At 30.1% G+C, this 25640-nt stretch overlaps 1 protein-coding gene across 1 annotated transcript; it reads right to left on the bottom strand.

Moving 5' to 3' along the window:
• Nucleotides 1-14821: 14821 nt before the first annotated feature.
• Nucleotides 14822-21025, bottom strand: LOC137930530 (leucine-rich repeat-containing protein 15). Its single transcript, XM_068773809.1, has 10 exons — nucleotides 20924-21025; nucleotides 20276-20469; nucleotides 19466-19634; nucleotides 19018-19127; nucleotides 18086-18198; nucleotides 17812-17948; nucleotides 17566-17718; nucleotides 17013-17193; nucleotides 15614-15753; nucleotides 14822-15463 (listed from the first exon to the last, which is right to left on the bottom strand). Exons 2-10 carry the CDS (start codon nucleotides 20447-20449, stop codon nucleotides 15198-15200), a joined length of 1443 nt encoding a protein of 480 aa, XP_068629910.1. The 5' UTR covers nucleotides 20450-20469; nucleotides 20924-21025; the 3' UTR covers nucleotides 14822-15197.
• Nucleotides 21026-25640: the final 4615 nt, after the last annotated feature.

The following is a 25640-nucleotide window of genomic DNA, read 5'->3' as shown; positions in this document are numbered from 1 at the left end:
AATTATAACATCTTCGTAAGCAGTGTAGAACGGGGCACCATCGCATTCAACTCTGCAACCGTTTGCCTCACATCGACTATCCGGGTCTGGGTTATTGTTTGGATTTCGGTATGCCATATGGACTATTAGAACGAAGCTTATAACCGTTATTACACCAAATATAATTTGTACCACCAGACGTAACCATCCTCTGCTGCAGGATGTATTTCTATTACAAAAAAAAATGTTTATATTTTAAAAGTAATAGAGATATTTATGTAAACATGCATAGTACTGACGCTGTTGAAATTAGAAAGAAAATATATCAACTGAATATCAGACGAATTAAATCAGGGCCTAATTATATTGACATCTTTGAAACGTAGAAATTCCTCGTCCATTTGGAATAGCTACGATAATAAAAGTTATCGATGATAAATATACAAGAATACTTTAATTTACTAGTCCATAAAACTAAAAATGGCTACGGTGTGTCCGTTTCTGCTTCGTATTTCTTATTAAAAATTTAGTAAAAATAGTATTTTCATAGTTTAGATATGATGATAATAGTATAAAACAAAAAAGTGTCTTAAAAAATGATTTAAAAATTTAATCAAAATAAAAACTAAAAAAAAGGTTTCATTTGAACAACGTTTGAAATTACCTTATGAACGATGAAATAGTTGAGTTGCGTTTTTCATGATAGTCTCTTTGAACAATTTGCATAATAATTTACTCTCTCACTATTATCAATGTCAACTGCGGCCGCGAGGTATTGTTAAAATGTCGATATATTGACTGCTTAATAAAGCTCCTGACAGTGAAAATGAACCGATACGACCAATCGTCCTTTCCGCTAATCTGTATCCCGATAAACTATGACAATAAAGCTATATCATAAATATAATGGATGACAGATTGGGTTCATAATGCGTTAGAAAAAAAACTCATTCCATCATTACGTAGTCAGCACAGATATGAAATATATTAATTTCCGTATATTATGTAAAATTTATCTAACAGGACTTTATAAGCACATCAACATTTTATGATATGTAAGCAGGCTGAGAATTACTAAAATTTATTTATTTATTTATTTAACAGTTTATTGTACACAAAAAAAAATTTATAATGAAAAATTTTCGCGGAAGCTCTTTGTAGAAGAGATGCCTTACGTTATTATTACACGGTTTTTTAATATGATTCACTATATTTTCTGTGGTAGGTAAATTAAAAAGAAATAAAAACTTACTGTGTTCAAAATCTGTAATGATCTGATATCCTCATTTACTTTTAAAAAGAGATGCACAAGGAATTTTAAAATATTTATAACAGTATTAAAGAGGTATTAAAAGACATTTTCAATTTTTTTTATTAATTATAATTAGTTTGTTAAAAATATTTTATATGTAAGTTAAGATGTTTTAGGTAGTTAATAAACTTAAATTATCCATTTTGTTTCTAATATCGCCAAAGCCGGTAAATTACCCTGAACTTTTAATAAACATTATGTATAATATCTTTGAACTATATACGTAAAAATGTGGAATGTTATATCAAGAGAATCAATACGTGGATTGACGTATTGATAAATGCCATAACTCAATGTCAAATCATACTTCAGCGGTTACAAAGTTTAATATTTTGATTGTATTTTATTTGCGTTAATAAATACATGAAACTTTTGTTTTACCCTTTGTTTTGTATATTATCATGTTTAAAAAAACGGATAAATTATTTAGTTTTGATAAGGAACTAATTACGAAACTTATGTAAAATTATAATTCTCGGTAAGATACAGCAACTTTACAATTATAAATATGTATTCGCAGATTGGGATCTGTAAAATTCACGTTTTATATTTAGTTTTCATACAGTTTACTGTTTATCGCTGCCATCTGCTTTGGAGGTTAGAATTAGTCAATGTATACATCAAATAAAACGTGTAAGAATCAAACCAAATTTAAAAACTTTGTTTTTTTTTTTATTTAAGAGCAGTAATGATAGTCCTCACAAATAAAGTTACTTTATTTATGTGGACTATCGCGTGGTTTTCATTTCGGTGAAATTTACATATACGTCAATACGGTCAAACATGTTAAGCGCGCTCGCGCTAATGACCTTTTGTCGGTATTAATGGCGTCATTGATAATATTGATAAATGAACATGAGAACTGAATTTCATTGACCATTTGTTATTATTTAAAAAAAAAACATTATTTTGTTTTTGCAAAAAAAATTTTGTTAATTTAAGTCGAGGTGAAATAAAGCGGTATAATAATTTATCCTAACTATGAGGCCTTCACTATGATCAATCAATTCTGTCGTAGGCCATTCATTGCTTAAAATAGGTTTCCTAGAACAAGTGGAAACCAGTTTGCACCCACCGTCTTTCGAAGAACTTTATAAAGTCATTTGTTTACTTTATAAGTGCTGCGTTTGCTAGTCTTTGGTATTCATTCCAAAACTTTCCAGCGGCCATCGGTTCTGCACGTTATGTGTTCGACTGCCACTTAATCTTGTGAATCCTCTAGACGATGTCGGCTAGTTACGTTCGACTACGGATCTTCTCATTCTATGTGACCTTATCTCAGTACTTTCTTGATGATACCGTATTAAGGGGAGCGGAAAGTAATGTCGTTTTCGTCGACATATTTTACAGAAAAACGGATTGATTTTCGCCGCTCCGGCATTGAGAATTTGTATACTAGATAGTAAAAGGTTGCTGATAACGAAGGTGAATATATTGTTGATTAGAAATAAAAACCTGTTAAAAAAAAGAGTCGTGTGAATTTAACTTAAGAAAGCGACATTACTTTACGGCCCCCTAGCATAATAATAATGGTTAGTATAATTGTTTAAAATTAACAAAATCGAATTGCGTATATAATAGTTGTACAGTTAATTTTCATTTGAAAAATTCTTTAGTTAATTGTTTTTCTTTTAATATATATTAACAAGGATTATAAAAGTATACTTATAATTAGTTTAAATTATGTAATATTTGTAGAAAATAATAAAAAATATTTCTTCTGAACATCTGGCTAAATTGTGAATAACATAATGCGTACACGAAAAAACATCGTGCTAAAATTCCAGCTAGTTCGCGTCAAGTCTATTTCCGAGCTAAATACCAGCTAATTTGCGTTAAATTTTTTTAGTTGCATAAGCTACAACAGGTTGCAGTAGTTAAAACATGAGCCCGTATAAGTGGTGAATAGCAGTTTGTCAAACTTTAATTAATCGTTGTCTACCGTCGACGTTAGCATTTCACCCGTCGCTATAGTTATGTATTACGTGTTTATTTCAAAGGGAAATAATGTTTTTATAAAAGATCAAGACTCCCCATGGACAAAAGTTTCGTCAAGAGAAAAAATATGACTATACATTGTCGGTATATGTATGATAATTACGTAAATGGGCATAAAAATATTAATACATATAAGAAAAATAGAGATGTACATAAGTTTAACACAAGAAATATAATAAAAGTTAAAATTTTTAATTTATTTAATATTCTGTATTATACACGTTACGATACATTTAAATAGTTTCACAATAATATACGAAAAAGTACAAAGGGCGTCTTATTACACAAGGCAATCTCTTATAGACAATCATAGAATGGAAAAGGTAGAAGTACTAATAATGGGTAGTTGATATGCACAACACATACATATTTACAAACAAACGTACATAAACATTCATAGACATATACACTTAAACATATATAAACATACATACATATACATACCTTTATATTTATTATATAATAAATACGGTATAATACAAATTATAAATATAATACAATAATAAATAAAAACATTAAACTTATTTCGATCACACTTGTCTCAGAAAGAATAAAGAAACAGAAGAAGAAAAAGAAATTAATTAACAGATAGATAATTATAGGTCTCGTAAATAGTTTTTAACCATTTTCTTGAAAATATTTCACACATCATTTCACAATCGAACAGCCTGTGTGTTTGGCCATAAACGAAGAAAAATACATTGGTATTTTTAATTCCATATTTTCTGATGAACTCAAAGCCTTCTTATGTGTATACTGTAGAAATTGAAACCTTATTTTTAGACCTTTTTCTTCAATCTGTATATTCAGTAGCTTTATGTTGGGCGACTATGTACCGGTTTACATTAATACATTTCGTTAGATACATTATGATATGAGATACATTATACATTCAGTTTACAAATATATTTAACTGTTTTTTTGAAAGAAACTTATAAAAAATTTTATTACAACGGAAACCATTTTTAAGTGGTAATAAATGTAAGAAATTAACTTTTTAACCACTTTATTAAGAATATTTTGTGACGCTATTACATTGAGCTTTACTTGATTGTAATTTTTATGTAATTGAGCTTATTCTGGAATTCTTATAAAAACGTACAAAAGTTATGATTGTGAAGGATAAAAAGATAATCACATGAACCAATTAAATTATATTAGCACGTTTCTCACGGAATTTAATTTACAAAATTACAAAATCATTAATTTATTTTTTGTTTCTAATTTTTTATTAATATTTATAAATCCTATTTATTATAAATATGTGTTATGTACATATGTAAGTTTAAGTATGTACGTATACGTTTTTTTGTATATGCGTATGTTTTGTACATGCTAACTACCCATTATTTATACTTCTACCTTTTCCATACTATGGTTGACTGTAAGAGATTGCCTTGTGTGATAAGACTGCCTTTTGTACTGTCTGTATATTATTGTGAAACTATTTAAATATATCTTAACGTAACAATAAAGAATATTAAATAAAATAATTATTAAATATATAAATCAAATTGTGTGCCATTTAATATCAAATTAATAACAAATTAAATCAACCGAATAATTTACTTAGATTCGTTTTCTCGGAGTGAAAGTAAACTATTCTTAATTTTTATGGGATTGATGATACATCTATGAGTACATGTCAATCTCGAATTTATTATTTCAGCTAAAAATTTTTTTAAAAAGATAATTTAACTATAAGGTGCAACTAGGGAAAACTTTAAAAGGTCAATTTGATTATTCGTAAAACATTTTAATTAATGATTTAATTTTGCTAAAACGTGTCAAACATGTCGACGACTACATGAAAGAAAAGTTTAAGCTAATTATAACGGAAGGTGCGTCGATGTGTAGAAATTTGATCACAATTAAAACTAACAGTGATTGATAACCCGCCGCGGTGACGTACAATCAATATCGTGTTATAACATTTTCTACGCAGCAACTTGACAGTAACACATTACATACAATTTTTAATGGAATATTTAGATATTTTTTAAATAAGTAGAATAAAGTAAGAGAAATATTAAAATATATATACAGTGGACAGCGTTCCCGCTAATAGTGATTTCTTCCAGACATTGTTTAGATAGATATAAATTTAGTGAAAAGCCGATGTCAGTCGATAGTTTTACTGTCGAAGGACACCCCAATTTTATTTCTAACATCAAAATATTACAGGTTTCGATTGGAAACAACTTTATTTATATTTTAATTATTTTGCTTACCTTTCCGCCCAAGCGACAATTAAAAATTCCGCAAGTTTATTAGGGCAGTGCGCTTAGCCTTAAACTTCTTAGATAGGGAAACTCGAGGACTCCACAAAGGACAGGAGGCCGCAAAGCTCTTAGATTGCTAAAGTAAACCCTCTATGGAGTGACTAGTCGCAAGCGCCTTTTCCTGAGGATCAGGATTTTTTTATTTTAAAAATACTCTTTCCTCCTGTTGTTTTCGGGACAGGGACAGACTCCCTCACTACAGTATACACCTTCCTACTTTCACCTTCCCTCTCTCATCCTTCATATTTTCTCTCATTCAGCATATATTCAACATACAGCATTCACCAACATCACATTTACGCATTCCCTTCCGGACCAGAGTTTGGGCCTGTTGTTTTCGATAGCTCTATTCATATACCGTAATATATTTTACTAATCACTTTGGTAACAAACTATGAATCTCACATGTAATATTTCTACGTATAAGTAAAATTATAAATCGAATTAGTGAGAGCTTAGGAATTTTGTTGTTTAATAGATACTTTCTTAAACTTGGACGTCCCAAGACAATATATACATAAAACTTTACAAAAATGTATATGCCTTAGCATACTATAAACCATTATTAGTTTATTATAATGAAACCGTAAGATTTTAGACTCTACTCGCGATGTGTCAATGATTACATTAGCATTCTAATGATTAATTTTCAATTTTGATGTAAGGTCCTGTATTTATTATTAAACACACTAGAATGATTAAATGGAGGTTAGCTACGTCGTTTAGTAAAGGGACCGTTTTAAATAAACATCGAACCTTCATATATTATTCCGATTTCAATACGCAAAAGCCCGGTTGATTTTTTAGGATCGTGCTCGACATTTTGATCATATACATTTAAAATAAAATTAATATTTAAATAGTATTTGTATATAGACATTCTTACAGAGATATATATAATAGTTCTAAGATTTGTGTTCTTAATTAATGCATTATTTACTTAGATTTTGTCATATAACTATTTATGAAATAATTTTAAATTTTCAATAAGACCGGTTTACATCCAACCTACAATCTACATCGTCTATAGCGTCTTCCGATGATTTTAACAAGATTTTGTTTATAAATGTAGTCTTCTAAAAAACTAAAATTTTAAATTGAAAATACTTATCTTCTTATTCTTGGAATAATTATACTTTGTAGTGTAATTATACCGGATTATAAAAATGTGTTGTAGCTTATTCTAGCTCAACATTTTTTAGTTTTACGTATGGCAAATGGATGTAACCAAGTTTGCAGAGAAAAAAAGGTACCAAACGCCTAACGCGTTTTAAGTGATACACCAAGCTAAAATAGCCTACTCAGCTTACCTTAGCTTACTCAGCGACTAAGAAGCATCTGAAACTCCTTCTCTTAGCGTTCAGAGTAAAAGAGAATATCATGGAAACAAAAGCGAAAGACAGAGGGTAATGGATTGCGACCCAGTTGTCAAAGACGCGGCCCAGAAAAGTACAAGGCAACCATAATATGATAGAACGGAAAAATAAATTAAGACATTCAAAAAATAATTTTACGAAATAAATGCCACTCTTGCCACAATGCCACATCTTTAACTAAGGAAGTAACGAGAGGCTCTAGAAACAGGACCATAAAAAGGGACTAAGGAAATGTTAAATGACGTACTAAAAGAGTAATGTTACTTACATTACTTATTTTATGTATTACACATAATAATATTTAATATCGTCAGCTGATTTGTAACGCATACTCAAATTACTACAAAAAGCATATTTTTATAATCATCATTGTAATCATTTCACAGATAGAACATCTACTGCTTGACTTAGGCCTCTCCCGTAGATTTATAATATGACTGGTTGTCAGCAGCCTGTATTAAAGTGGTCTATCCACTTTTGGGGTGAACATCCTTCACTGCGCTAGCCGTGGTGACTTCTCCATAAGCTTAAGGTCCCAGCAGCCTGCAAGCTGTGACTTGTCAACTGCCACTTGAACTTGCCTATCCGGTTGGCTACATTGCTTGCTTTTGTTACATAACATCTCATATCGGATTCGATCTCCTAGAGAAATACCAAACGTTTTTAAATATGTTTTTAGATGAAAAAATGTTTTTAAAAGTGTAGCATAATTATCAGCTATATAAAATTATATTTATAGCATGCTATTTTTATATTTTGTGAAAAGTTTAGAATATAATTACTGCGATTTTAGCGTTAACCGCAAATAACAGTGCATCACGGGTGTTAATGTGCGTTCCGCTCGCTTCATTTACTACGAAAATAGGGTATTAGCACAACGGCGATATTGTAAATCGTAATGTCGCAGCAAATGCTAATTTCTCGGCTAATAACCGGGAAATTAGCATCGTAGCGGTATAATGTTAATATTTATTATAGCTTCGTAGCAATTAATTTTTATTACTGTGTATATAATTAGTAACAATATTTTGTTCATAATATTCATTATGATTCAAAGAATATTAATATTGTAAATTAAAAATATTGTATTATGTATAAATACTCTTAATAGGTGATCGGTTCTAGATATAAAAACTTCAAAGGGGTGAATGAAATTCATTATCAATGGTTTCAGAAATAAAAAATAACGTAATGATAACATAAAAAAGGCTTTATTTTTGTATGGTTTTACTATCTGTCAGCCATTTTTAAGAGTGATGACTTAATATAGGGGGAGTTTAGAAATAGGTGTAAAAGCATTAAACCTTTTTGCTGACAAATGAGCTATACATTCACATGTTTATGCTTTTAAACATATAAGCAATCGCCTGGTGTACTCAATTAACAAGCTAATTAAGAGAAATGCAGTATGTCATATTATCAAGAACATGTCATTTAATAATACGTCTTGTTATTTTAATTTATTTATGTAATTGTTTATTGATTACTGTAACACTTCCAGTAGTGATGACAACATACTAAAATTCTTAAAAGGCAATTACAACGTCAAATTAATCAATTTCTGTTTAAATGGAAATGTGTGTGTAATACACGTGATATAATAATATCATTTGTTATTAACTAAATATAAATATGTCTTATGTCGATGTATAAAACTTTTTTCTGCTAATTTTTATCATTTTACGACTGAATTTACTCGCTTGTTACTCGCCTTTCTGTTAACCCAGAGATTTAATTTTATTTATTTACAATACTCTAATATCAATACATTGAAAAAACCGAAATTCACTTGATTAACATTCAACATTGGTTCGTTTTATTTATTTAATACTTATTTATTTGTTTATTTAAAAAAAATTGGTACGGTTTTTATATTTTACTTAAAAATAGTTCAAATAATTAGTGCTATTACAATAATAATACAAAAGAAAGTAAAGTAAAGATTTTTTTAAAATTTTCGTTCATTATTAGCATTTTATAAAAATCTTTTTATTACAGTATGCTAATATATTAATAATAAAATACATTTTTTTATTTATTGGCTTAATTTATAGTATAAATGGTAATTAAGTACTAAAGTTATTTATACCTTTATACAGTAACGTATTAATAAATTGTTAATTTACTAGGAGAGTTGAGATTAGAAACATTAAAAGGGAACATGGAAGAGCTTACCAGGAAGTAATCTTTTTATCACGGAAAACTTCTTATATATTACTGAGAGTAAGACGGCTTAATGTTATCAACTGAACAATCTTGTTTCTTTTATAGGGTGTTAAAAGTTCAGAATAGAATTATTACTCCCCATAAAATAAAGTTTATGGGGCCGTACTAAGTATTGGAGTTAAAATTCTGATAGTATATTTTTTTCTACTTTAGTCGATACGTGTAGATTATCCTAGAAATATTGTTAATTCTTTCAGGTCAGTTATGAAATACGTACGTATATCACTTTTGTGTACACGTCAAAATTTTTTTCGTATGTGTATAATTTTATGTCTTTATTTGTTTTTTTTTTATTTTTTGTTATATAATCATTAAATCAAACATACTTGTCCCTGAAAAACATGTTAAAAATAAATTTAACGTCTTTAACAAAATTTCAAAGAAATAGTTAACAGCTTGCACTATTTTAAGTTAATCAGGCACAAAAATAATGGTTAACGTTGGATTCAGAACGCTTCGAATCGGTCTTATTGAAAATTTATGGAAGTGGCTTATGTCCAACAGTGGAGGTTCTACGGCTAAATATTAATATAATTATATTATATAATGTTAATTATTTTAAAGTATAGGTCTCTTTAATAATTTTATGTATAGATAATAACTGAAACGAACAGTGGTACCCCATCTGTAGAGAACTTGGACTTGCAATTAAAGGGCGTGGTCCGATTTTCGCGAAACAATGTTATATAATTCACACTCTGTACATAATTACAAATGATTGCCGCTATTCACAAATTAATTTCTAGAGGATAGGCAGCAGCGTCCTCAGCGTACGATCGCCAGACCGCCAGTCAAGTGTGGCGATAGTGGTATATGTAAAAAATCTTTGTGGGAGGCCTTTGGGCTGAAACGTCGTCGATAGATTATAAATAATTTTTTAAAGAAATAGTAATTCGATTTCGTCTCTGAATAATTTTAAACATCTTTTCTTATATGTGTAAATAGCGCCTGTATTTAAAGAAATTAAAATCACCGAGAAATAAATAACAATACAAAAATTTCTCAATACTTGAATTTTAAACCAAAGAAAAATTTCAATTCAAAGCATGAAGGTGCAACCGAGTATATGCCTTACAACTAAAATCATTATGATAACGATGAATTAGAATGATCTGTTTTGGTTATAAAATCTAAATTAATTTGACCTACTATATTAATTTTTAAACTATTCGTTTACAAGCAAAACAAATACAACCCTTTATTAAATCGATCCATTAAAATGGTATTCACTGAATTTTATCAGTACTTACAAAGCGTGTACTTAAAATTAGTTCAATTAATTACATTTAAATAACTCATGTTTGCAGTGTTTTAATTAATTTATAATTATAAAATAATTTACAATTTTATATTTGTTTATGTATGTTATTTGGTAGCGTTACCGCGTTGCAAGATTACGTTGTAACTATTGCTATTGATTCTAAGACATTTCCTTGTTATATTATTGTTTTTATATGTCTGCAATACTGGATTTTAGTCAGCTCATGTAAATATTTAGTGAAGTATTATTTCCCGCCGGGCTATCTTTATAACCAATCAAATGGTTTATACATGGTCGTTGCGTTCAAAAGTAAACCTTCAATAAGTGTCTGTGAAATTGTCTTTTAGGTTGGCCAAGCGGAAAATGACGCTTCGCTGCAATCTCCAAGTTTATGAATGTAGATGACATCGTAAAGTAAATGAGATACTCGTGTACCAATAATAAGAAATACATTACATTTACACTTAAGAGAACACACAACTGGTCTGTGAAAAGGTCTAAGGTAGTTATATTATAAAACAGGACGGTAATAAAATATGATTTGCATACTTTACCCCGTCTTTATAACGTGAGCAAAACAGTAAAAAAAACACATGTAATTAATGAATATCACATGACGTCACGTTAAAACTGTGTCGATTAATTAACCTGTATTTACCGTGTTATATGCTGGAACGAATTGAATTAAAAGTAAAACATCGTGTCAAGATTATATTAACATCATGTTATGTATTATACGCGTAATCATTAAAAAAGTATACTACTTTGATTTTTAATTTCATTTCAACAATATTAAAGTAAATAATAAATATATTTATATCTGTATTTGTGTATGCACTCTTGTTATGTTATGACCATTATAATAACAAAGTCAGATTACTTATATATACTTAAAAACGAATATGGAATAGAAGAGAAATTTCAAATCGAAAGGGAAACCAATAACTTATATTTCTACATACGTAACATATGGATTACAAGATATGTATGAGTAATCGAAAAAATAAAATGTTTTCTAAATTTCACTGTTTGTATTAGTTAATATATTACGATGTTATAGACTATAGTTCATTCACGTTATTAGGTTTGAAAGTAGGCTTTCAACTTGTTAAGTTAGCCGGTCGTCAGCGTTATATCTGTTTTTCGAATTACAAGTAATTTGATGAAGCCGACTAACAAATATAATTCACTACATTCTTAACGCGTACGATTTATATTGCTTGCTATCCTAACTGATTTTATGTAGCCTTCCTTCTTAATATAGTCTAGTTATAACATGTATTGGCTATACCGACCTAAATAATCTTGACGACTCTTCAATAAACTTTACCCATGTCATTTTCGGACACGAAAGACTCCAATTTATTGCTGTACGTATTAAAAACTAGGAAACGACCCACTTCGTTAGTGTGCCTGAAAAATCCACTGTGAAAAATGTGCAACACATTTTTTGCTTCATAAAGTTTAATCCTCTTTGCAGAGAGTGTAGACTATCTATGACAGGAGCATAGCGAATTTTTATGTGATTCATTTTACTAGTTTCATGACTTTCTTTCGTTTACATAATAATTAATAATTTATTGAGCAGTGGTAGTCTAGAGGTAAAGGACTGAGACTTGGGATCTTAGGTAGCGGGATCATTTCCTGTGAATCGTAAATAATTAAAACTTTGTGCAATAATTATATAGAATTTCTACTGCTCACAAACAATTTTTCAAAAAATGGGCAGCAGCGTCCTGTGCGTATCATAATACCATTCTACGATAGCCAACACGTCTGCTAAGTGAATTGATTATGGTATATTCCTCTATAGATATATTTGAAACTAGAAAAAACCACTGCGAAATATTTTATAAACGAGTATGGAAAAAAAACCTATGCTTTTCGATTGTGTTTCATTTTTCACTGTTCCGGCATAGTGAGAGCAGTCATGGCATCTTTAATTTTTGAATGTAAGTTTATTTTAACTCTAAAAATTTTCAAAATGTTTATTAGACCAAATTATTTTGTTCAAATTAAGTAAATATTGTATCGATCAATGGTAAGTAAATTACTTTGAAGAAGAAGTTAAATTAAAGTGTATAGGTAATAAAACTCAAGTGATTAGTTTTCTGTTTTTAATTTCAAACAAAATTTAATACATCTTTACAGTGAAATCGTATCCATAGAATTAGAGTACCTACTTTACTATAATAAATGTGACTATAAACCGATGTTACATAATATCCATGTTTCACATTGACAATTAGCTAGAATTGAAAACATCCAATAATCCGATCCATAGAGTATACACAAGCATTTGATTAATGTTAGTTTTGATAATGATATGCTAACATGACATTACAAACGCATAAGGTATAAGCACATATATTTTAACACTGATTATTTTAAACAACATCATAATATCAGAATATCTACTTTAACAACAAATATCGATTTACCATTAGTATATTTAGTACACAACAATAGATAGATGCAACTACAATAGCCTAATAGATATGCGAATAGCTAAAAATAGTGAATAAAACCTTTAAAATACATTCTCTCGTATTATCGATATGTTTAATATGGTTCCTTGGAATTCTCTCATAGCAATCGTACCATCGTATTATATTTCAAAATACAGGACAAAGTTTGTTTTTCATGCGTAAATATCTATTGAGATAGTTTCTATAGGTCTTTTATTTTTAATTGTGTCATCATCTGATAGTAATACACCTTTATATAACATTTTTGACACAAGAACTTTTGCAGCTCTGCATTTGTGCACACTTTGAAAATTATACATAAATCAAACCTGAATACTTATACATCAGAGTTCTAGAAGGATTTCAGTTACATGCTTTCTGTTTGGAAATCCTAAAGATTTATTTTGCGTCAAATCTTGGACACTTGTGAAGCTAAACATTTATTATATAATCGTCACAAACACCACATTTATAATAACATCGATAGAAACATAGAATTGATTAGTGAAATTCTCTTAATTAATCAGGTTTCTCGACTCTGATATTCAATATTTAATTATAGAATAACAACATTATTTTATATTTGTTATTATTTTATAATTTAACCTTAGCACGTCTACGTAAATTTTAAAATGATGAAGTATGCTGTAGTTTTTTTTTTTTTTCATTACAAACTCTTAATTGATACATTGAAACATCACTATAAAATATTTATAAATGTGTCGCCGTGTTAACATGGAATACAACCCTGATTTAAAATCGAAGATTAAATATTCAATCTCGCGTCTGTCACACGGCAAACATTTATTTAGTTATCAATATTTACATACAATCACACATATAAGTATTAAGATGTCGTAAATTGAAATCTCAAATATTAGCGAAGACAAAATAGTGACTGTCGCGCCAAATGTATATCTATATAACAACAATATATTTGAATATACGACTTACATCAGACTAGGGGATATGTTTTATGTTCCAATTTTATCACTTGCATAAGTTCCATTTCGAATACACTCAGTATAAACGCAAGCTCAATTCATTACGAATTATTAACAGAAGGTGACAGTGCTGAGAATTTAAAATGCAGGTCGATAGAATGTTAGATGACTATACTTACGTCATAAAATATAGATTATAAATAAAAATGATCGAAAATAGAATAATTAATAAATGCGCATAAAGAGCAAAAGATGTTTAAAGTCACATTTATTACTATGCTATTAATATCAATTAAATTGAAATAAAATTTGAAAAATATATGTCAAATTATACTAAATAAAATTCAAAAGTCTACGAATAAAAATAACTAAATAAATATATAAGCGGGAAAATTAAAAACAACATAAGTGTAGTAAAAGAACAACTCGACCTTCCGTTATTACAGAACTATTTACAGTCGAGTGTTGAAAATCCTACAGATATAATAATATTAACAGCACGTCTTTAATCAATAATATAATCTAACACTTACTCGACTACTTCTAAACTACACGAATCAAACATTCTGGGGCTTTAATCATTATTAACAAGACAAGACATTGCACAATAAAGCTAAATCATAAAATACTAAACCAGAGGTAGCATTATTTGAAGATAATGTTAAGAAATAATCTTTTATTCCTTCATAATTGTTTCAGTATAAACAATTATCGAACCCCGCTTGCTTACTAATATAGAATATAATTTACTATATGATAATAGTCAACATGGTAAACGCGCAAAAGCTTATATAGGACATACACGTAGATACAAATACATTGTAAAGGTAAGGAGTAAATGATAAAAAATATAACAAGTTTCGTTTTAAATTTAAGGTACTGTTTGAAATAAGAATGTTGTGCTCGGCATTCAGACAAAGATTACATTTAATAGCAAATTTACTTTCATTTCCAATTCAGCTGCATTATAATCATTTTAATGCCTTCTCATTCTTAATATAAGTTTCCTTTATTTTTTTTACCGCTGTTACACTACAGTAAGGCATACGTACAGTAGATTTTATATTATACTTAGTGTATAACACTAATTTACAAGACCTTTCAAAAACCATTTCCACTTTTACTTATCACGTTATCCGCTCTCATATATTACTAATTTTTGATCTACTCAGCCCGAAATTGATATGTATCGTAGTTTATTGCACAAATTCATCACATTATAAAGTTTTTAACAGAATATAATAGCGATGACGTTCAATCTGGCTATCCGGCCACAGTTAGCTCACGATTGACGTTTCGCATTAAATTAAAAGGGTTAACTTAAATCACTTTACCAAATATATTTTAATTTCTAGAGCCATCTGGCGGCAATAACAGCTAACGCATTCGTCGCAATGACAGGGTAAGACTTGATCCCATCTGAAGTTCGTCCATACGCTGGTTTCCTCTTACAACTCATCTTCTCAAGCGGCATTTTAGCAACGCTATACTCGCGATGCTCATTGACCATAGTGCAGACGGTTCGTTTCTTTTGCATCATCTCGTCGTCCCTATCCCTTAAGCCCGCTAACCATGATTCATACCACGCCAGTTCGCAGTCGCAAATTAATGGATTATCTGAAACGTGAAATGGGCTTTTAATTCAAAAAACAGTTAATAGTTGTTATGGTCACTCGTAAATAATACATTAATCAGAGAGTTAAAATGTATTTGTTCTTGTACCTTAATTGATGAAAATTTCCAACACTACTCATGACAAATACTAACCCATAATGTCCACAACGCGTAAAGTATCAAGAATAGGTTCCATTATCTCTTCAGGAATATGTTGCAGTTTATTATTCTGCAGATTCAAAGTCTCCAAAGAATTAAGATTATCGAAACCCATCGTTGGCAATTGATGAATCCTGTTGACAAGCAAGTAAAGTCACTCATTATAAATGTATTGCTATTTCATTTTAATGTTAAAGAAGATTTAAAATAATTGCAGTTTATTCAATTTAAGGCCAAGGTCCACTTGCACACCTGCATACAAACTGGCACACATGTGCTATTCACACACATGAACGCATGTGCTGTTGTAATGATATCCTACTATTTTACTTTAATTATATATTTAGTCTAGATTATTAATATAATTAGTACATTAGTTTGATTAATGTTACTTTAATCCTAATTTTGTGTATTATGTGAAATTAATGTACTATTACTAATATGAAAATCTTTTGACTTTCTAAAATAATTATGCTTTTGAACATGACTTTTTTAGTTTAATATGTTAACAAGCATTTCCCTACACACAGTGTAATTGAACCAAATTAAACCATTTAATATTCCAACCGCGTTACAAGGCTATATTAAAAACTGTATTTCGATAAATTTTGTTAACATTAAGAAATATTTATAACATTAATTACACTTCATGTTTATTACATTAAGTGTAATTTATTAAAGTCAAAAATATGCTTGTACACAGCTGATAATTTTTAATCGAAAATAGACTGTAAAGTTTTGCAACGTTTTTATTAGTTCCGTAATAATAATTTTTATTTAAAATTATAATTCGGATCTTCGATAAATCATAATGTACAAACGGTGATGGTGGTCAAAGAAGACTTCGATATATCTCTTCGAGAAGTAAACATCATGGCTCGCAAGTTAGAATCCCAGTAAATTGGGCCTACAAGGCTGTTAAGCTGAAAAGACTAATAGTAAGGCTAACTTATAAAACTTAAAGTTATTAGGAAAATGCGATATCAAATTAATTGTCTTTGGTTTAACATTTGAAACTGTAATTACTACATTTGCTTCGAACAACAGTTAACCCACGGGCCTCAATCAAAGGCAAGTTTTAAGCAAAGCCGACTCCCTTTGAACAACCGTCTTGTTTGACATGCGATTCGCCTTAAAGAGCACAGCCGCAACAGATGACGCATTTCGAGAAATGCCGCCTCAACAGAAACGGTGGTTGGACAAACGCCGCCACAACAAACAACGTGCCATTTGATACGCCGCGTATCTTGCTTCATGACATTATTATCACGACTTTTGACGACAAATAATCTTGAGATAATTTAAGAACAAGCATTCCATATAAAAACAGCCAAGCGCATTCAATAGAAAAGAGAGTATAAAAATATTTACATATCAAAGTTTTGAAACTTACATATTTTTTTGCAAATTCAGGAAAGTTATAGAGTCCCCGTAGCCCGTGAACGCGTCTTCACTTATGTAAGTAATGTTATTTGAACGCAAATCCAAATGCCGCAAGCGATGCAGAGGACGTAGAGCTTCAGAAGGTATATCGTGCAGACGATTGTCCCCGAGACGCAAATATTGAAGATTTTCTGTGAACAAAATCGAGACTTTCACATAAAGGTTCAATGCTATAATATGATAACAGAAATTTAAAAACGTTACAGAAATTTTGGCTATGCAATAAGATACACTTCTAGAGAGTTCGCTATGTAATGTCATTTGCCCTATTTAAGAACGATTATTTTCAATGCTGCCAATATAAATACAATTAATATACAACGAACGAACAATTTTTTACATACGTAATAACATCTTTCATTGAATATCCAATGAAAGATGTTAGGTTATACGCGGGGACTACGACTACACATAACTATATTTTGTAATTTTAATAATAATAATTAACTCTGCAACAAATATTCATAATATTTTATTAAAAAATATACAATAAAAATATTAACCTTCTAGACCTGCAAAGGCTTTTTCATCAATCCTCTGTATTTGATTGCCCTCCAATTCCAAAGAGTTAAGGAATGACAAATGTGAGAAAACTTGAGCCGGCACTTCGCGAAGTTGGTTGTGAGCAAGTCCTAAAGAATCCAAGTTACGTAGCCCTGTAAGTAGATTTATATGTTTAGAAGCCGTTATTGTTACCAGTTTTGTTGTATTGTTATTATTACGTAACCTAGTACTATGTTATTAAATACCTGCAAAATCGCCCTCTGTGATCGTTGTAATACGATTCTCCTGCATTTCAAGCTTTTTTAGATTTTCAAGCAGAGCCAAAGCTTTCTGAGGTACTGCTGTTAATTCGTTACCACCAATATTTAATCGTTTTAGCTTTCTGTAATTAAAAAAGTAAGTATAAGAATCTTTTTTTTTTGAGAAATTTACAAAATTTTAAAGTACGAACCCAGATTGAACTCTAAAGTAACACTTTCGAGTCAATTTTCTGTTGAGTAAAGAACAAAATGTACTTACTTTTCCAAGCCTTTAAAAGCCTCGGCGTCTACGACTGATATCCTGTTCTCATAAAGAGTTAATATCTCTAGAGTATCAAGACCGATAAAAGCTCTATTATGTACCGCAGTTACCTACAAACCAAAAATGACGGACACAGTAAGAAAAGTTATATTGTCAAAAGGTTATGTCATTTGTGGGAAACTGTGTATTATAACACGCCACACAAAGCATGTCTCTGAATCATCTTGTAAGAACGTGAAGAAATTTATTAAACAAGAATAAATTTCTATTCTAATGCATTGATTATATAATTTATGTTACTACAAAAAAAAACCAACACAGTTTGTTGTAGGCTCTTCTCAAATTTGGGTGCGTTTTGAGCCCTCGAAACTATAAGGTGGGTAATGTTATTATAGGGCAGCTCAATCTGATTCTGGTTTCTTTCAAAATGGGCTATTCTGGCATTCTTCTGATGATGTACTTAATTGGTATTATGTATGATCCTCAGTGAATAAATAAATGAAATAATAAAAAATGTACATTACGAAGTATCATTTTTATCTTATAAAATGTTAATGATAAACTTATTTTTCCATATTCGTAATATTTCTTGAAACACTGTTATAATAATTTTGTATAAAAATTAAAAATACTTTTCACATAAAAGTGGACCACAGACAATAAATTATTCTAAATTACTTCGTGACCGAAGGACATTAGTTACATGCAAGAGTGTTGGGATTATTCCCCAACACAGTGACATTTAAAATGCGATTGTGCATGAAATTTTAATACATTAATAGTAAAAAGCAAGGACGATAATAAAAAGTTATTTATGGATAATATTATTATAATAGAACTGTTGTTACTTTATTGAATCTAATTAATTTCAATAAGAGAATCATTAACTAGTACAAAGGCATTAATTAAATTAAAAGCAATAATATTACCTTATTATGATTCATGTTTAGAATCAACAAGTGATTTAGATGCGTGAACGACGACGTTGGTATTGTTGCCAAACTGTTCTGGGAGACATCGAGTTGCGTTAATTTGTTTCCTGTGAATGTTTTTAGTCTTTAACTCGTGATATGGTTAACGTGATTTAAAAATTATTAAAATCACTGGCAGACAACTCAAAACATAAAAATTGCAATGTATAATATAAAAAGTTTTTAATGATATTTTAATATGTTTCTATTGCTGGAGATGATGACCATCTTCATGTAAATGGGGATGTCATTTGAAAGTTATTTTCGTTCTTCAATTTATCTTATAACTTAGTCAAAACTATTTAATTTATTAATAACTTAAGAAGAATTGATGTATTACTTTGATGTAAAAATAAGACCAAATGAACATTTCAAACGATTATGAAGATAGAAAAAACTTATTCACCAATAGAACTCAGCGACGAATCTTCAATCACGGCTAAGCTGCTGTTATGCACTGTGAGGTGACGTATGTCGAGACCCAGGAAGATATACGACGGAAGCTTCGCTAAGTTGTTGTGGCGGAGTTTCAAGTAGAAAATTATCATGGGTTTAGATCGCAGCGTGTTCATGGCCTGAAATTGAATTAATTTAAATTTTTTGCAACAAATACTAGTTATACTAAAATGTCAATAAATTTGTTAGACTTGATCATCATATAATCCGTGGGACATCCACAGCTGGATATAGGTCTCCTCCATAGATTTCCTTAAGGACACTTGGCTTGCCTACTGCGTCTTAAAATTGCTAATCCGCTAGGATTTGTTAGTTTTTTTTTTCTACGGATCATCTCATTTAATTACGATCACAGACTGTGAAGCAACTGTGAACTTGCCAATGTGGCCCAAAGTGACAGGCTACGTTCCCGTCTTGTAAGTGATCATTGGTGACGCACATTAATCGCAAATCTTTGTCTTAAAGCACTGAAGGTCATTGGACAAAAAAATGTTTAGAAATTTTATTAACGCTGCTCAGGTGAGCCTCTAAAAACAGAGTTGGATTAACCGCTTTTTAAAGTTGGACTAAACCTAGTGTAAATATTTGATATAATAGCGTAGGACATGATGTGAAAATAACCAAAAATTATCTTGATTTGTCTACATCTGAATATAAATAAACGAAACTTGTAATTGTAAAGTAATTATCGTAGTTTTAAGTTATTAATTCTAGTTTTAAAATAATAATTATGACAAAGTGCTGAGTTGTAAAAATTTACCTTTTGTATATGTTGCTGTTCCGTAAACTCGCATAGTATATCAAGCCCATTCTTTTTCACGGTGCAGCTGCACGGCGTGATTGTGTTAGACGCTGGACACTGCTGGGTGCCCTGCAGCTGCACAGGTCTCGCGCACAGCATCACGCAACAGACGACAAGCCAACGCAGCACCATTGCGCTTACCTGTCGTTAAACTATCTTTTCTTTTAAGTTTACTTTCCTATATATTATACAAGAAAATGTTATACTAACCGCCCCTAGTACGCTTGCAATCTTAATAATCCCATTGTAGGTATAATTCAGTGAAATCCGTCCTAAGCTAACCTTTACTTGATAAAAGAAATATATCTATCATCTTTCAAGTCTTGACTCTTTATGGTTTCAGATATATGATGATTAGTTAGTGCATAAATGGAAATCTGTTATACAGAAAAAATATTGCAACAATTCTCGATGTATAATATAAGTAACATAAACCAAATCATAACGAACTGTTATGAGTTTTAATGTAGAAATATTTGTTTTGAATTATGTATATACTTTTCAGTGTATTGGAACCCTCAAAGGTCACCAGGAGACGCGTAATCGGTAGATAAGGTGGTTTAATAAATGTTTATTTTTTTATTTTAATTAAAACTTGCAACTTACACTCAAGATGTAACGTGTCAGATGTTCGAGGCTTTCTAGGCGACTTTGGTGTGGTAGACGTGTAGCTACGGCGAACAGATTGTCATATTCATTGCCTTTTATACTTCAATCCTGTAAGTAAAATAATCATTTAATATTTTTATTGTAATTACTATCAAACTTTTATTTTTTCATAGATTCATATTTTTAACTACATAGTAGGATCATTTACTTAACTACTTGTGTATGCCGTGAACAAAACATCTGAAGAGCCCAATTTAATAGCAACTAGAATCAAATTTAACTCCCCTATAAGAGCATTTAACTTAAAGCTACAAGGGTTCCAAACGGACACTGACCTAAGAAGAACCCACTAACAACAGTTACAGTTTTTACGGCTACTTTTATAATATACTTAATACGGTAAAGTAATTCATTTTGAAGCAATACTGCAATGCACAGGTCTCACACAAAGATCGTCACGATCGATCGATCACAACTATATTTGGACTTGCGCTCCTGGGCTTGTGATTTCCCGCGACCGTATCTATGTCGTCGGTACATCTAATAGAGGGTTTTAACAACGCCATGTCTACTGGCTCGTGTTTGCCACTCAAGAACCTTTCGACCCCAAAAACCTTCAATTGCACGAGCGACGTTCCTCCCTTCATCTGCATATCTCCTCATTTTTGATTCGATCTCGCAGCAAAACTCCGAGCATTACTTACTCCACTGCTCTTTGGGTGACCTTGTGCCTTCTTATTAGGCTCACTGTAAGCGACTACGTCTCGTATTCGTAAGTTACCGGGGACAATCAACACATACTTGTCAAAGACCTTCGTATTCAAGCATTGCGGTATTCTGGGCGAGAAGAAGTTTGGGAGCTTCTCAAACGCTGCCGATACGAGTTAGGCAATGTGATTATCACTTAAAATCCTTTACGGTATAATAGGATTCACGATTTTTTGTTTTAGTAACGTTTAAATGTAGAACATTGATAGCAGTAATAAGACTATACTAGCAAAACGTTCATTATATGATTTGTTACTATTAACATCGACAATACGATACTATTAAAGATTTTAATAAACGATATTCACTAGTATGAGTTGATATTGATCTCTAAGCTCAGGTCTCATAAATTCAATAAAATATTTTATTTATTTATAGTAGTGGTACAGTAAAGATAACAAAACTATCAATACGAAATTGGACACGAAATATTAGCCATTAAACACCGCATCGATTGCAAACGGGCGTTGTTCTCTCATCTAATGCAATATCATGTCTAAGAATCCCGTAGAAATAACTTTTGCCTAATGGTTGCGGAAAAATTTGAAATCCGGACTCTACCACCGGACACCTTATATTATATAAAATGCAACGGTCCTCTGAATTAAACGTATTGCATGTGTTATTTTTTACATTAATATTAATGTTTATTTTGGTATAAGATACATGTGACATGTCAACTGACGAAAAGAAATATCAACCGTATAAAATTTAAACCTTTAGTTAAAGTTTATATGTGATGCTCACTTGATATCTACATATCTACACAAGTTTTCTTTGAATATAATAAATTATTTATTTATTTCAGTCGACACTCTAACCTTTGTTTTAAATTATAACAAAAGGATTGGTAAGTAAAAGTTTTAAAAATACACCGCCTGATTCGGTATACATAATTACTTATTATAATTCTTTATATGTGTCTTATGCACTGATAATTTTATTACATTTGAATAGAATAAGTAAATTTATAGAAAAACGCATAAAAAACCATATTCATAGAATAAGACATATATTTTATGTAACATATGTTACAATAATAACAATTCAAATTTGGTTATATATAAGACATAAATTAGGAAATAACTTAAAGGAAAAATAAAAATTTAGAACTAAAAAAAAAGAAAAGTAAAAAGTTGTTGAGTGTCTTTTAATACACAGGACAGATGTTCTTTTTTAGAGAAAATTAAGTGATTTAATCTACTGAGCTTATCAATTTAGAAAACAAATCAAAAGCAGCGAACTCTTATTTTCCTCGGGGAAATTTAAAGTAAGTTGATTCGATTATTTACGTGAATCAAGGGCTCGGAAACCCATTGAATTTAAGAGCCTCGGAGCTTATTTAAGTGGAAATTACTTGCAGGTTCTAAAGATTTTTTTTTCTATTTGCTCGTTCGACTAGGACCGTACTTATAAAAAGATTATATTAATAACTCTTAAATTTTTACTTTCATAGTTTCAGCTCATAGACGCTCACTGCCAGGCATAATTCACGTCCAAAGATATCTATGGAGGAATATCCCAAAAAGCTTGTCAAGCGGATTGGCCATAGCAGTGTGGTACACAAAAGATGCCACTCTCTGGAAATTTGTTGTTTGTGAGCGATAGCTATCTCATATAAGTAATTAAGGCACAAAGTATGAGTTTTATAAAATTTTATTTCGGGAATCAAACCCTCAAGCTGTAATTTCAAGGCTCAGTCCTTTACCACTGGGCTATTACGGCTCGATTTTTATTTTGACATTTATTAATAAGCAAAAAATATACACAGTGTCAGTGTCAACTTTAAAGGGGTGACCTATAACTTATTTATCGTCAATTAATATTTGGTACGTCTTATCCAAACATATCAGCTGAAAAAAGAGAACACCGTATACAATCTGATTGGAAATATGTGTAGAAGCTTTAAAAAAAACATATGTAATTATAAATGGATTTCCTTTACGGTTCTGATTTACACGTATTTATTATCCCTTAAGTAATCAATCTTGAGAACGATAGTCTCTATTTTGTAATGGCCACACTTTATTGCTACGGCCATCACTATTACATTAGGATTTGTAACTTTATAGCAAGCTTTTATGACAAATTGCTTTAGCTCTATAACCGTTGCTTACTCTATATCTGTACTTTCCTTATATTTAATAGATTATTTAATAATTACGGGGTATTTATAAGGAAATAAATACGAATTTATTTATGTTTTATATAATTATTTATACTTCTTATGCTATGCCTGTCTAGAAGAAATTGCTTCGTGTGATAAGACCGCCCATTGTACTTTTTGCTTATTATCATGAAAGTATTTATGTTTTGGAGCGTGTACAATGAAGAACATTAAATTGAAATTATCTTACTATTATATTAACACACCAGGCATTATGTCCGCTATTAAACCAAGTGTGAAAAGAGTAAATAAAAATATAATTAAAAAACTGTATTAAATGTATTAAATTAAAACTGAGGAAGTCCAATTGAATTTCCAATATAAATTTTTGTTTTTCAGTGTTTATATTATTTTTAATTTTGTGTTACTGCTTCTATACAGAAAGATAATAAGTCATATACGAAACAAGCTTTAAGGCGAACGTGAAAATTAATTATATAAATAATTTATTAAATGCCACTATTAATAACTGCTGTTAAATTATTTATTTGGTATTGACACTGAACTTAAAATCGAAATAAGAGCCATTTGTTTAAACTAAAATCAGTGTTGACAGTATATAAAAAAAATTTCTTCTACTTTATACTAACATTTATATATTTCATAAATATTAAAACGTTTTTAATTTTATTGTTTAAAGAGTTATATATATAAAAGTTTTGAGTCGAAAGATTCATATTTTCCGTACTAACTAAAACTAACTGTTCATAAAAAATATTTATGTATTCTCACCTTTTCAAGTAATGTTTTGCGGGGAAAAACTTAATTAATGAAAGATTACGATAAATTATTATTACAACTCAAAACACGTCACAAATTTTAGACATTACTTTTAATCTATAATGTGTTTGAAAAAAACACACTGAACATTAATGTTTGTTGATGCACACTGCTATAATATATAACACTCAATGAATGATTGACTTTTCCATGTATTTTTAAGTGATTTAATTCGTGTATACAGCGACGGATCACTCCTGCGCATAACATCGCGCGACTGTCCAGGCCCCTTCGGTTGTTCATCCATTATCATTTGATGGGCCATCTCCGTTTAGATCCGCGTGTCATTGTGCGACCGAGAGAGTTATCGTATCGTTTACTGACGAATAACTGTCGGTTCACGTCTCATCTATGAACGGTCACCGATTATGTATATGAGTCGCTGAACCGCACTGAACTCATCGTCTAGCTGCATCGTTATTATTAAATCATATTTATTTTCTACGTCATTTCTTATACACCTCATAGCAATATTTTCTATCTGGAAGGAACAAAATAAAAAAAAAAATACAAAAATTATTCTATTTATATTTTCATTCAAACGTATACTTTTGTTGGCCGGTTTTAAACAATAAGAAAAATTATTTATTAAATCAATAGTGACAGTTAAAACTAAATAATTCATTCCTAACTAAACAGGCATGCAACGAAATTACTCTCGTGCGAGCCACGAACAAATTTAATTATAAGAAAACTTGTGATTTTAGTGATCTTAATTTATAACGAGCAAATAGAATATATCTGAAATAGTAAATATTACTTCCTTCTAAAAGTGGTTTTAATCGTGATAATTCTGAAACCAAAAATAGTTAATTGCTTTAATAAGTAAAACAATATTATTACTCAGCCAATTTTGTACATACATTTGTATAAGTAATGCAAATATACATTATATACAGGATTATCTAATCTTATACATATTTTTAAATAGTAATATCATATATGATATTGTTTGCTTTTTTCTAACGTGCTACGTCAAAAAGATATCACTCATTTTTT

This window comes from Battus philenor, unplaced genomic scaffold (assembly GCF_028537555.1).
Source record: "Battus philenor isolate CCGP_79_NKW_IND1 unplaced genomic scaffold, ilBatPhil1.0.hap1 SCAF_6, whole genome shotgun sequence".
In the NCBI taxonomy this organism is placed as follows: Eukaryota; Metazoa; Arthropoda; class Insecta; order Lepidoptera; family Papilionidae; genus Battus; species Battus philenor.
This window is presented reverse-complemented; position numbering and strand designations above follow the sequence as displayed.

Bases quoted from the DNA above. Each gene is read 5' to 3' on its own strand.
- LOC137930530 (XM_068773809.1), bottom strand. From the start codon at position 20,449: ATGGTGCTGCGTTGGCTTGTCGTCTGTTGCGTGATGCTGTGCGCGAGA. The intron at 17,719-17,811 runs GTATTTAATAAC...ATCTACTTACAG, and splicing joins CACAGAGGGCGATTTTGCAG to GGCTACGTAACTTGGATTCT. The intron at 17,194-17,565 runs GTTAATATTTTT...TTTTGTTCACAG, and splicing joins AGCCTTTGCAGGTCTAGAAG to AAAATCTTCAATATTTGCGT.